The 13,028-nt window shown below is 39.9% G+C and overlaps 1 protein-coding gene across 4 annotated transcripts in view; it reads left to right on the plus strand.

Annotated features, from left to right (window-relative positions):
- The first annotated feature begins 347 nt into the window (after positions 1 to 347).
- Positions 348 to 13,028, plus strand: part of Trnt1 (tRNA nucleotidyl transferase 1) — a 29,684-nt gene continuing 17,003 nt past the window's right edge. For 2 of the 4 annotated variants that reach the window (XR_013050053.1, XM_006974458.4), the window contains exons 1-6: positions 348 to 432; positions 1,040 to 1,212; positions 5,101 to 5,294; positions 7,701 to 7,839; positions 10,569 to 10,695; positions 12,631 to 12,824. Coding sequence is in view for 3 of the 4 variants with exons in the window: in XM_006974458.4 (XP_006974520.1) it covers positions 1,065 to 1,212; positions 5,101 to 5,294; positions 7,701 to 7,839; positions 10,569 to 10,695; positions 12,631 to 12,824 (802 nt within the window). In the remaining variant the exon portion in view is untranslated. Of the gene's footprint in view, positions 433 to 1,039; positions 1,213 to 5,100; positions 5,295 to 7,700; positions 7,840 to 10,568; positions 10,696 to 10,999; positions 11,142 to 12,630; positions 12,825 to 13,028 lie in introns of those variants that run through there. The other 2 variants (XM_006974459.4, XM_076567488.1) reach the window with 2 other exon arrangements.

The raw sequence follows: 13,028 nt of genomic DNA on the forward strand, positions 1-13,028 counted from the left end.
AGAATTGTAAGTCGCAGGTCCGTTTTCCCACTCTCTGCCAGTCTCTCCACTTTGCAAAGGACTTAAACCCAAGTTCTTCGTGTTGCCTGGCGAAGTCTCCAGACCAGGTAGCAACGGTCACACAACGCTGGTAACTGTTTAGATAAAGCGTGTTGGGGGGGATTTCAAACACAGAAAAGTGCGCACGGCTTATTTCCTCCATTTAAAATGCCCGCGACTCTGCCTACTCCTGCGCACAGGCTCAGGAGGAGCCCCGGTCACTTGGAAAACCTTGCCCCGCCCGGAGGAAGGGGGCGGAACCTGGCGTGCGGTCTCATTTGCTGCGGTTCCCCCGTACGTCCTACGTCACTGCGCCGCGACCCGGAAGTGGGCGTGTGGCGGTGCGGTGAGCGAGTAAGCAGGCCCTCGGCGTTGGAATGGTGCGTTCCTAAGGTACCGAGTCCACCCCGCCGCTACCGCGTGGCACGCGCCCGTGGGAGATGGCGGGAGGTCGGAGGTGCTCCCCTGCTTGGCGACGCCCGGTCTCTCCACTGGGCCGTGGGCTCCCGGCGGTTTTCAGAGTTGAGCGAAAAGCAGGCGTTTCAGACACACGTGGCCTGCTCGAGGGTGGCCGTTCCCCGCGGCGCCTCCCTTTCCTCGGGGTCCTTTAAGAGCTGCCGTCTCGCGAAGATCGAGCAGAGGGCGAGAACTGCCGAGGCAACCCCGCCAAATTCCCACTTTGGAGGCAGTACACCCCTGAGGCCGTCGTGGGGTGGAGGAGGGTGATGAGCACGTGTAACTGACGTATTCTGGAGACCTCGCTGTTCCTGCCAGCCTAATGTTTCATTTCCTGGGACTCTCATCTCCTCCTGCTTCCGATACAGTAAACGTATCGGGAGTACAGAACTGGGTAGCGGCCACCCGGGAGGTTTAGCGTTCTTTAAAGGGTCACTTCCAGGTTCTCATCAGGAGGGACGAGTTTGCTAGTTGAGCTTTCTGACAGCATTTGTTTGTCTCGTTTTGAAGTTTTAATTAGCGTACCCATGTGCTTGCCTTGTAGATGTGTGGTTGCTGACTGTCTCCAGATGCAGAGGTGCCTGTATCCCTGGCACAGGCAGGTCCTGAGCTGTAGTTGGAGTAGATTGTGCCTTCTAAAGCGATACCTATTTACAATGAAGTTGCAGTCTCCAGAATTCCAGTCGCTTTTCACAGAAGGGTTAAAGAGCCTGACAGGTGAGAGCTTAAGGCAGCTTTCTGTACTTTGGAATTGTCCACCACAGAGATATAAAGGGGTAACATCTTTTAGCCAACATTGAAATAATTATTGTGGGGCTAATGAAAGAAAGGCCTACTTGGGATAAATTAAAAATCATAAACCCAATCACTAGAAGGGGGAAATTGACTGCAGCATGAAGCACAACTTTTCTATGTCTCTAAGGAATCCCATTTACCATACATTATGTAGTGAAACCCTGATGTGTGTTCTGTATGGAGGAAGAAACACATGCTTAGGAAGTAAAGTTCCTTGTCTTATTTCCCAAATAACTAACTGAAGGAGTTGGATTTTAAATTTGAAGTCTGGTGTCATCCAGTTTGTAAACAGTGAAGTTACTTTTTTTTTTTTTTTTTTTTGTATAATTGCTTTCTGAGAGAACAGAAGGAAATAAAAATAGTTTCCTCTTTTTCCTGTGTCCACCTATAAAGCTTGTCTTGGAGGCAGACAGAAAATTGCTGTTGCCACAGTTTTGTCAGTGTTGGTCTTTACTGTGAGCAGATGATGTTGAAGTAGTCCACAGCTGCAGATGAAAGCCTGTAGGTATGTTAAGAATGGCTTCCAGCGTAACAGTGAGTTATGGGTGTGTAAATCACCTAGGATGCACTTGGGGTGCCTTTATTATTGGGGATGAGCAGGGTGCGTGTTCTCTGTAGAAGTCAGTAGTCTCCACCATGTGTGTTCCAGGAATGCAACACAGGATATCAGGCTTGGTGGCAAGTACTCTTATCCACTCAGACATCTCACAGGCCCTTGAAGTACTTTTAAAACATAAAAGCTGGGATTCTGTCCTACATCCTACTGACTCTCAGAAGGATGAACTTCTATTGCTTTTGTTCTAACTCTGCAGACTAATTCTGTTGAACAGACTGGGGGAACCATTGCTTTAAAATTACTGTGTTATTCCCAAGAGTACTTTTGTGTTCTTCACATGAGACGATAGTTTTCCTCAGTAGGTATCCTTTTAAGTTCTTTAGGTGGAGTAGAGGATTTAAATGCAAGTTTATGATGTGGTTTTCACTGAGATTTAATCAGTGAAAAATGCTAGAAATTTGCTGTCCAACAGAAATATATAAACCTGATAAGCCTGCATGTGATAACCTTTTCTAGTTAGATTATAAAACTAAAAAGAAATGCGTGAAATTAATAGTTCTCCAGGTGTTCTATTTACCCTTCTCTAACTAATAAGCTATTATAGGAGTATGATTTTTGTGAAAATGATTATTCTTGTCACATTTATGCATGTAGGATACATCTAACAGGTACATCATGTCTCTATTCAGACTCACACATTTCAAATGCTCCGTAACCATAAGTGACTATCAGCTGCTGTTTGAACACTGCAGACCTAACAGCTCTAATTGGGGCTGATTGAACCTGTTCTTTTTCATAAGCTCTCCCAGCCACTGGTTTCCCATTCTCTATCACCCCTCCTTACAGAAACAATATTTAAGATGTCAAATATTATAGTTTCTTGAATATCTTTTCAAAAAGATACTTTTATCCTTTGAGAATTTCCTACAATTTGACCATAATCATCCTAAGTCCTCTAGTTCCTTCCTTTACCTTCCTACTCCCCTAACTTCTGTCCTTTCTTTTTTTTTTAAAGTATACATCGACTTCAATTTGTGCTGCCCATATGTCCCTAGGTGTAGAGCACAGTGAGCTCAGCCTCTGAGGAGCCACACCCTTAACGCCCATTTCACTGCTGTCTGTAAGCAGTGTCTTTCCTAGTTGATGGTACTGGACAAGAAGTCTGAACACTGGCCAGTGAGCTGGACTGAACATGGTGGAAAGGCACTCTGAGTGGCATGCTCAGTGCAAACAAAGGTGGAAGTAAACTTCAGGGAGTTTGGTGGAGGCAAAGTGTGAGGCAAAGATTAGAGAGAGGTGACACAGAAGTTAGATATGGGAGCCTTTGTGTATTGTGCTAGAGAATTTGGACATTGCAGTGCAAATCTGTAGGAGACATTGCCTAGTATATTGTATTCTGGTGCGTTAGAGTGATCCAGCTATGGAGGCTGGATTTAAGGGGCCAGTGCCTTGGCATTGGACAAGGAGATGAAGACACTCCAGAGCCCTGTGTCAGAATAAACAGAGTTTAGAGGCCTGGTTTAGGGTTAAAGGAAATAGATCCCAGTTTGGGTAGTTTTTCAGTTGTTTGGGACATGGACTCTCCTTAGTATTTTTTTTTTTTTTTGGTTTTTCAAGACAGGGTTTCTCTGTGTAGCTTTGCGCCTTTCCTGGAACTCACTTGGTAGCCCAGGCTGGCCTCGAACTCACAGAGATCCGCCTGCCTCTGCCTCCCGAGTGCTGGGATTAAAGGCGTGCGCCACCACCGCCCGGCATCTCCTTAGTATTATGAAAGTTGTGAACATGATTTTTATATTTTAAAGACCCTTAACAGCAGTATTTGTTGGCAGAACTTGATTAGAAATTAAGGGAGCATGAACACTTATTGGAGAGGGCTTATGGAAGTGGTATCTTGTTCAGGAGCCCATGTTTGTTTAAGGCAAGGTTGTTTAGTTGAGCCATTTTACACAATCTACAAAGTGAGACTGCTCAGTTTGAAGAGAGTCGGTGGAAGGACAGTATGGAGGAAAAGTTGAGGATTACATTTTGAGTTGTGACCAGGGATGGATTTAACTGAAGGCATGATCCCCAAGGACAGGACAGGCTGCTCTGTTCAGTAAAGGAAGAATACTGCCTATGGAGAGCCCTGCGGCCTTTCACAGAGGGCTTTGGAACTGACTTTACAATGTTGGGGCCTGGATTAGTGTGTTTTGAAGAGTTGAGGAAGTGGGATCTGAAGAGGATTGTATGTGTTCAGGAAGAAGACATTATGCTTTGGTTATCCACTTAAAAACCTCAACTTTCTTCTTACGGGGAGCTATTTGAGTGCCCATAGCCCAGGAAGACAGACTTAGGTTACCTCAGATTCCATTTTCCAATGTGAAAGCGGTTTCATAGAACAGAGAAAGTCATCAGTCAACACAAGTTTAAAATGCATTGTGTGGTACATCAGAGAGGTAGGCAAAATGAAGTGAGTTCTTCTGTAGGACTAAGTTGCTGTCTGCTGGCATTCTTAGCCTGTGGACTGGTTGAAGCTAGTTGCTTGCTAGGTTTTCTTAATTTGTAGCTAAGAACACAGACTGAAACTGACTGGAAAACAGGGTTCACATTCATGAACTGTGCAAGGCATGCCTTGGATAGTGTTTATACTTTGTATAACACAGATTGAAATTGGTTTCAAACAATATATGCAGTTTTGTCTTTTAAGAGTTCTTGGCTATAATATTTATCATAGGTTTCATACATAAGTATACTGTCTTTACATTTTTCCCAAAGAAATAGAACAATTCTATTCTAAAATATACACATACATCACAGAGAAGCAAGCAGAATTGTTCATTGCTTTCTTTTCTGTTGAAATTCATACTTACAGTGATGATCTTAAGGCATCTTGGAATTCTGAACTATCTGCTGGATCAGAAAGAAATTCTCAAAGTTCTTAGGGGCAGTCTAGTGGAGGAGACCCATTTCAGATGTTTGGACTTTTGTTTGTTTGTTCTTTTGAGACAGGGTTTCTCTGTGTAGTCATGGCTGTCCTAGACCATGATCTGTAGACCAGGCTGGCCTTGAACTCACAGACATCTCCCTGCCTCTTCCTCCTGAGTGCTGGGATTAAAGGTGTACACACCACTGCCTATCTATTGTTTTCATTCTCATACAAGACTGCTCAGTGATCTCTACTCTCTGTAAGAGATGACAAGACCTTGTGCTTATCTCAGTTTTAATCTTCAATCACATTGTGTTAAGAAACAAACAACAAGATCTTCTTTCCTCAGAATTATTTGCCAAAGAGAATCATGAATTAAGAATAGCAGGAGGAGCAGTGAGGGATTTACTAAATGGGGTGAAGCCTCAGGATGTGGATTTCGCCACCACTGCCACCCCTACTCAGATGAAGGAGATGTTCCAGTCAGCTGGCGTTCGCATGATAAACAACAAAGGAGAGAAGCATGGGACGATCACTGCCAGGGTGAGTGGAAGCTCTTCGGAATGCTTTCAAACAGTACCAAATTTTTAAAAAGTATAAATAGAAATGTCAGTGACTCCTACCCCCTGAAATCTTGCCTGTTCATCCGTTGGAGCTACTTATATAAGTTTGGTACTCACTTTTACAACTTGTGAGGTAAAACCAAGTAAGTCCTCTGTTGTAGATTTTGTTTTTAATTTGCAGGTGTAAAGAGGTTCTTGATTTCTGAGATTCAGCTTCCCTGCCACCCCTCTCCTCAGCAAGCCTAGATACTTCTCCTTTCCCCATCGTTCCAGGGTATGATTAATACCATAGTCTTTGGTTAATTCAGTTCAGAGTTTGCATTTCAGACTGCATCATTTATATAGTGTTCTGGGAATGTATTTAACCAGATTGAGGCAGGTCTTTCTGGACATACTCCACGAGGTACTACCCTTGTCATGGAGGAGACCAGCTTCACGTGTGTCACTTGGTGAACTTGCCAGTGGGCTAAGGTATGGGGTGATCCTCACTACCCCCTCTCTGGTAGAATTAAACTAATTTGTGTCTGGTTAACAAAAAAGTTTTTAAAAAGAGTAATATGATTTACAACAGGATATTAACTATTTTATAGCTGTATCTTATGTTTCAAATGTTATTGTAAAAAGTTTAAAAACAATTAAATTGTTAATGAAATTGCCTAGCAACATATTTCTTAGAACATACCTCCTATGTTAAATGAATGACATGTGATGTACATTAAAATAACTATAAATGAGTGTGGTAAATACAGAAACTAGTAACATAGTTGTTTGTTATCATTAGTAAAGTATGTCCTGCATATGTTATACTTTTGTCACAAATACTGTAATATGTATATAATATGATATACCAAGCAAGGTCCTTTGTTAAAGTGTCCTTATATGGCATAGGACTGTATTTCTTTTAGTGTTCAGTTCTTGTTTCAGAATGAAAAATTTTCTTTTCCATAGGCTATTAGTTATAATTGTTTTGACAACGTGTTTCTTTTAAACATTTTCTGTTTGTCTTAAGTTTTCCTTAAATGTGCATTTTCTATGGCTTTCATTGTATTTGGATGATGCTCTTAACGAGGCCTGGACTGGGTCTCTTGGACATGTGTCCCCAGACAGCAGTGAATGCAGTCCATCCCATTTGCAGATGACAGTGTCATATCACAATGTTAAAAGGTTGTGTACACATGCTCCCAATATTCAGCAAATTGACCTATGGTTGGTAGTCTCTGAAAATGTGAGCTAGTACTCCTGATGCCCTTAAGAGTTTTCAGTAATGATCAGAATTCCGCAGAGTTGTGTGCCAGGGGATAAGCTCAATTGTGTAATATTTTGAAAATCAAATGGGGAAAAAGACAAGGCTTGTTGATTTCCACTTAATCCTGTTTTCATTGTGGTGTTTCATTTCTACTACCAACAGTTTCTGGTGCTCCAAATCTTGATTATTTTTGGTCCACCCTGGTTTTGCATAGGGAGGGAAAGTATGTTTCTGATAATAATTTCACATAGTTTTCCTGCTTCAAATCCGTTTCTTTTCCTTTCATATGTAATTGTATCTCAGGAGCCTTAATTTATAGTAGGACTATAGGTGCAGCTTTGTGTCTGGAAAAGTATGTGAAACTGTGAGGAATGCTAGAACAAACGTCACAATGAAGAGGTCCTAAACTCCTGTTTGATTGGAAAAATCTCTGTGCTGACTATTGCTAATATGGCATTTGAAATGTGCTTCTTCTCATATCCCATGTCCAGATCCTTCTTAATGTTCAGCTCACATCATGTTGTTACCAGCCTTTGCAGCTGGAGGTGGTCTCCTTTCAGGATACACAGTACTTGTTTCAGCAGCTGCTGCTCAGTGGTGTATGTTCCAGAAACTGGTCTTTGCCTCTCTGTAGACTGGAGCTGTTGTAGTGTTTCAGAGACTAGCTTGCTCTGAAATGGAGTAACTGGAGCCCAGTGCATTGAGTGATCTTTCCTGCCACCCACTTCTCCTAGTTAGACATTTGTCTCTGAAACCAATCTTAATCACAGTGGGTATTTTAAAGAAACTATTCTTTTGCATTTTTTGAAGTGTATGTTTCTGTACAAAGTTATATGTTTAAACTAATGGACTTTAAAAGACATACAGTAATTGGCAGGTATCACAGCACCCTGCCTTAATGAAGACAAGTTTTTAAAATACTTTGTGATATTGAAAACTAATTAAAAAGAAAACAAAAACTTTGTGGAGGCTCAGTAGGTAAAGACACCTGCTGTCCAACCTGACAACTTGAATTTAGTCCTCAGAACCACAATAGTGGAAGGAGACAACAGACTTGGGCAAGTTGTCCTTGGCTGTGGCACACACATGCACACTCATACTTGCTACAATTTAAAACAACAAATTTGTGTTTAATTGCAGCTTCATGAAGAAAATTTTGAAGTTACTACACTCCGGATTGATGTTACCACTGATGGAAGGCATGCTGAGGTAGAATTCACAACTGACTGGCAGAAAGATGCTGAACGAAGAGATCTCACCATAAATTCCATGTTTTTAGGTAATCTCTTGAGGACGAGACAGCATGTTAATTCTCTTTGTCAGAGTGTTTCCTTTCCTTGGTAAACTTGCGCTATGGAAATGTTGTCCACCTTTTAAGTTGCACTAACTTGGGAGAGCCAGTATATCCTGTTGGCTGGCACCAACATCTCTGGCCTCAGATTCTGTATTACGCACTAGCTGCCAACAGGAGTGTTTGCCAGATTCCCTTGTTCTACTATAGTGACGATTAAGGAGGTAAACAACGCAGTGCTTAACAGTAGTGCTGACACATTTGCACATTCAGGCTGCTAACTTACTGTATCTAGACAGTGCAAGAGAAATGTGTAACACCTCCCTCCCCCAATCACTTTCTCTCTGCACTGTGTTTTATACACGTGTCCAAAACTGTTGTATAGAATGGCAAATAACTATCAGATCTTTGTTACTGCCTCTACATACAACCTCAAAATCTTTGTTAGTATCTGTCTTAGGAAGCAGCAATAGAGTTACCCTAGATAATGAAACACCTGTCAGCTTAATCTTCTGTGATATTAAAAAAGTGAGGAGAAACATTAGGACTTGAAATGAGTTGTGATAGTATTTTGGTACATCTCTGCTACACCAATTTTTATACTTTAAATTTTACACAGTCTCTTTGTGTTTATTACTTCAGGGAGAAAGTAAGTTTAGGCAAGATGAATATATAAAGCTGCAGAATGCTAAGTTCTGTAGTTCAGGTTAGTTAGTGATGGTGGGAGCTTCCAGAGCCTAGGCATTTATGACAGTAAGGAGCCCAGATAATGAAATATATATATATATGTGTTTCTTTTTATGTAATTAAAACTGAAACTACTCCAACTGGTTTAATAGAGTCTTGTCCAACAAGAATATTTTCAGTATACTTCACTAAAACAGAAAAACCAAGTCTTTAAAGTAGTATTTCATATAAAACAAAGCCACTCTTGGTGTTGTTTTGCCAAGTTTGCTGAGCCTTATCATGTGCCCAGCACAGTAAGCACATTGAGTAAATTTAATCTGTTCAACAGATCTATGAAGCCATTTAACTCATGATAACATGCCTGATGTGTGGCTTGGAAATGGAACAATTAGGACTCTAGCTGAAGCAGGAGCCAGGCTGTTTGTATCTTTAGTCTTTTTTTTTGTTTTTTTTTTTTTAAATATAGTAATCAGCAAAACAAAAACAATGCTTATATTAGCCTAGTTTTCTCTTCAGTTGTCCTTGAATTCTTACTGGTTCAAGCACCTCCCCCTTTTTGCAATATTAGAGATGGGAATGAAGGGATTGTACATGGTAGCTGGAAAGAGAGTTAGCCGTCCTGTCAATCTTGCATTAGAACAGGATCTTAAGAAAGATACACTCTATAGTCTTATTTTGCTTACTTAGCATTCTTCTCTTTCTTTTTTTTTGCTTTGTTTTCATATGGAGCTTTTGGAAATTGTCATATAAATCGAAATTCTGGTACAGTAGTTGGCTTATGTATAGATCCAAAACAGCTTGGAAACACTTAAAGACTTAAGTTTGAGCTTGCCAGTGTTTTTCCTTTTAGAATAATCAAACAGCATTTAATGTGAAACAGCTAAATTGACAGTCATTTTCCAAAGGTTGTAGCAGTTTCTCGTGTTCCTGATGGCACAGAGTGAAATATCTCACAGGGACTGGCCAATATGCTTAGCTAATTGAATTTAGCATTCAGTTTCTTTTGAGTTCTTGGGGTAAGTAGCTATCTATGTGAGTTTGAGATTTCCCCTGGAAGGGGAGTCAAGATGAATGGTTCACTCTTAATACTGTTTCTAAGCTAGTTAGAGTACTTGACCAACCTCCCTCCCTACTTTTTAGTGACAGAGCCATCAGTGGGTCTTGTTACAGTGTGTGGGTGATTGCATAATCAGCTCACAGAGTCTGGTGTAGGCTCAGAGTACCTGCTTTGCCACAGCCTCTTGTTACCAGACAGATATTACCCAGTCAGAGAGAAATCTGAAAAGCCTTTCAAAAACTTATGACTAAGGTTGAAATGTTATTAAGATTTCTGGATTTTGTTAATCTGTTTTTTTATTTATAAGGTCTGCTTTTGTTTTTGAATTTATGTGTTCAGGCCATCCTAGAAACGCTTCTCTTAGTGTCCTGAATGCTGAGGTAATAGGTACTTTACCATCTTGGGTCTGTTTATTTCAAAACAGCTTTTGCATATTAGGGAAATAAGCCATTAGTTTCTTTTGGTACTGACATATTTTCCCCAGAATATTATTGAAGCTTGTAGTATTTTGCAAGATGCTTGCTTGCTTTTTTTCTTGCCAATAAGCACATTCATATTTTCAAATAGTTTTTGTCTACTATGTCTGTTACTGTGCTTTTGTTTAAGGTTTATTTTCTTATGTCTGAATGTATGCACAGGTGTGTATGCATGTACATAGAGGCTGGAAAAAGGTATTTAGTGTTCTGTATTACTTTCAATCTACTCCTTTGAGGCAGGGTCTCTCCTGCAATTCTTATTTTAGGAATATATATTTAGAAGATTATCTGTTGCTGTTGATGTTCTGTATTAATATGAAAATCAGCTTGTCTGGTGTCTTCCCCTCCTTCCCACTTTATACAAGGGTGGTAAATTAATTTTGTTCATTTTTTTTTACACTTGTTGAATTTTTACTGTGTGGTAGTTTTCAGATGATTCTTTTTCCTTCCTACTAAATCCTTGATAATGATTTTTCTCCCCTTTTTTTCTTGAATAGGTTTTGATGGTACCTTGTTTGATTATTTTAATGGTTATGCAGATTTAAAAAATAAAAAAGTTCGATTTGTTGGACATGCTAAACAGAGAATTCAAGAAGATTATCTTCGCATTTTAAGATACTTCAGGTAAGAATTTATAAATTTTAACAATAGAAAACTCCAGTGTTTTTTCCTGAGCACAAACCTGCTTTGTGTCATATACATCAGCAGGAATATAAGAGAGACAGCCCAAGTACCTACCTATCTTTAGTCATGAGGTAGCAACCCTTTGACTTTGATTTTGAAATATACATAATTAAGTCATTCTATAGAAAACCTTTAAATTACTAATACATTTTTCTTCATTGATCCTGTGGTTTGAGTCCTTCTATGTACTGGGCTAGGTGCTCTGATCACAGTGAGGAATGATTTAACGTGTCTGCCTTCACAGAGCCTAAGAGTCTGAGATGCTCTGGAACATAATCTGATCAGATGCCTCAGCACAAAATGACACACTGACAGAAAATGCTATTAGATGAGTGGTAAAACAGATCAGAGTATAAATACACATACTTAAAAGGTGGATAAACTTGGTAAGTGTGAAATGCATGGATAGATTTGTGGGTGGCAGTGGTTTGAATTTTTGCTATACATGTAGATGTAATGTTAGGATACATTGTAATTTAAGGTACAGCCCCTATCTGCCCTCAAACACTTCCTATGTTTATGATAAAACATTCAATCCCCTTCACGCTTTTTTGTTATCTGTGTCACTCTGCTCTGCAGCAGTGATGAGAACGTCATCTCGTGTGTAACTGTAACTTACTGCCCACTGATACGTCATCTGGTCCTCAGCTTTAAGCTTACCCCTTTTTGGCTACTTGTGAGATTATGCATTTCTAGTCTTTTTGTGTCTAGATTATTTAACAGTCATCTCTAGCTTTGTCTATTGTTATAATTGACAGGATATTGCATCAAGAGTGATGGCATATGCCTATAATCCTAAGCCTTGAGGGAGCCTAAGGCAGGAAGGTCATGAGTTCAAGGCCAGGCTTTGCTAACCACAAGTTTGAGCCACTGTACCATATGTTCAGTGTGCTACATTATCTGACAGTTAATCAGTTTATTTTCAAAAGTGAGCCACAGTGAACACAGTAAACCTGATACTGACCTGACTTCCTGTCTGGTCTTCCGAGGAGTCTCCCCATTTCCACTGTGCCTGTGCTATTTTATTCCTGCTTAGCTGTACAAGTGTGTTTCTGTATGGCTTCTTTAGCACCTGCTACTTTTGATAACAGCCATTCTTACTAGAGTGATTCATGTGCATTTCCCTGGTGACTAGTGATTCTGGACATGTTTCATATACTTTTTGACCATTTATACATTTTGCAGGTGGCTTTTGAATTGCTTCTGTAATCTAATGCCTTATCTGATATACCATTTACAAATACTCTGTAGGTTGTATCTTGATAGTTTCTTACCAGTGATTAAAAAAATAATAAAAATTCTAACCTTAAAAGAAAATAACCCTACCTGGCTAGTATATATCTAAGAACATTCATTGTTCACTAGTTGGGACCACTCAGAATACTGTGTAACAGAGCATAAATATGTCAATAAATCCAAGTTGTCTAAACAGGTATATGCAAACAGTCTGTTAAAAACCGACCAATTTAATCCTAGCACTCGGGAGGCAGAGGCAGGCGGATCTCTGTGAGTTCTAGGCCAGCCTGGGCTACCAAGTGAGTTCCAGGAAAGGCGCAAAGCTACACAGAGAAACCTTGTCTTGAAAAACAACAACAACAACAACAACAACAACAACAAAAAAAAAAAAAAAAAAAAAAAAAAAAAAAAACCAGACCAAACAGCACGTTTGTTGATCTATCACCTAGATGTATATGGGACAACCCTAGTAGAAGTGGAAAATATTTTATGTGGTGATACATGCCTGTATAGAAGTAACAAAACTCTGAGGCTTATCTTGCAGGTTTTTTGTTTGTTTGTTTGTTTGTTTGTTTGTTTTCCTTAATAAATTTAAAAAACCCTGAAGAAAAACAAAGTCACATGTCAAATGTCTTACAGGTTTTATGGCAGAATTGTCGACAAACCTGGTGAGCATGACCATGAGACTCTAGAAGCAATTGCAGAAAATGCCAAAGGTTTGGCTGGAATATCAGGAGAGAGGATTTGGGTAGAACTGAAGAAAATTCTTACTGGTGACCATGTAAACCATTTGATCCATCTGATCTATGATCTTGGTGTGGCTCCTCACATAGGTGAGGTTATACAATTATGTATGAATTTCTAGCAACAAAATACCTAGTTTAAAGTACATGAGGTAAAATAGTTTGTGTTACATAGCTAAGGAATTTTACGTGGGGAAATGAAATTCTAAGATAAACTCTGGATTAAGGATTAGGACAGTTTGTGGGTAAAGAATAGTGCAGAGTGAACACTGATTTGTTGAAGCTGTGCCACTT

This window comes from Peromyscus maniculatus, chromosome 3 (genome assembly GCF_049852395.1).
Source record: "Peromyscus maniculatus bairdii isolate BWxNUB_F1_BW_parent chromosome 3, HU_Pman_BW_mat_3.1, whole genome shotgun sequence".
NCBI classification, from domain to species: Eukaryota; Metazoa; Chordata; class Mammalia; order Rodentia; family Cricetidae; genus Peromyscus; species Peromyscus maniculatus.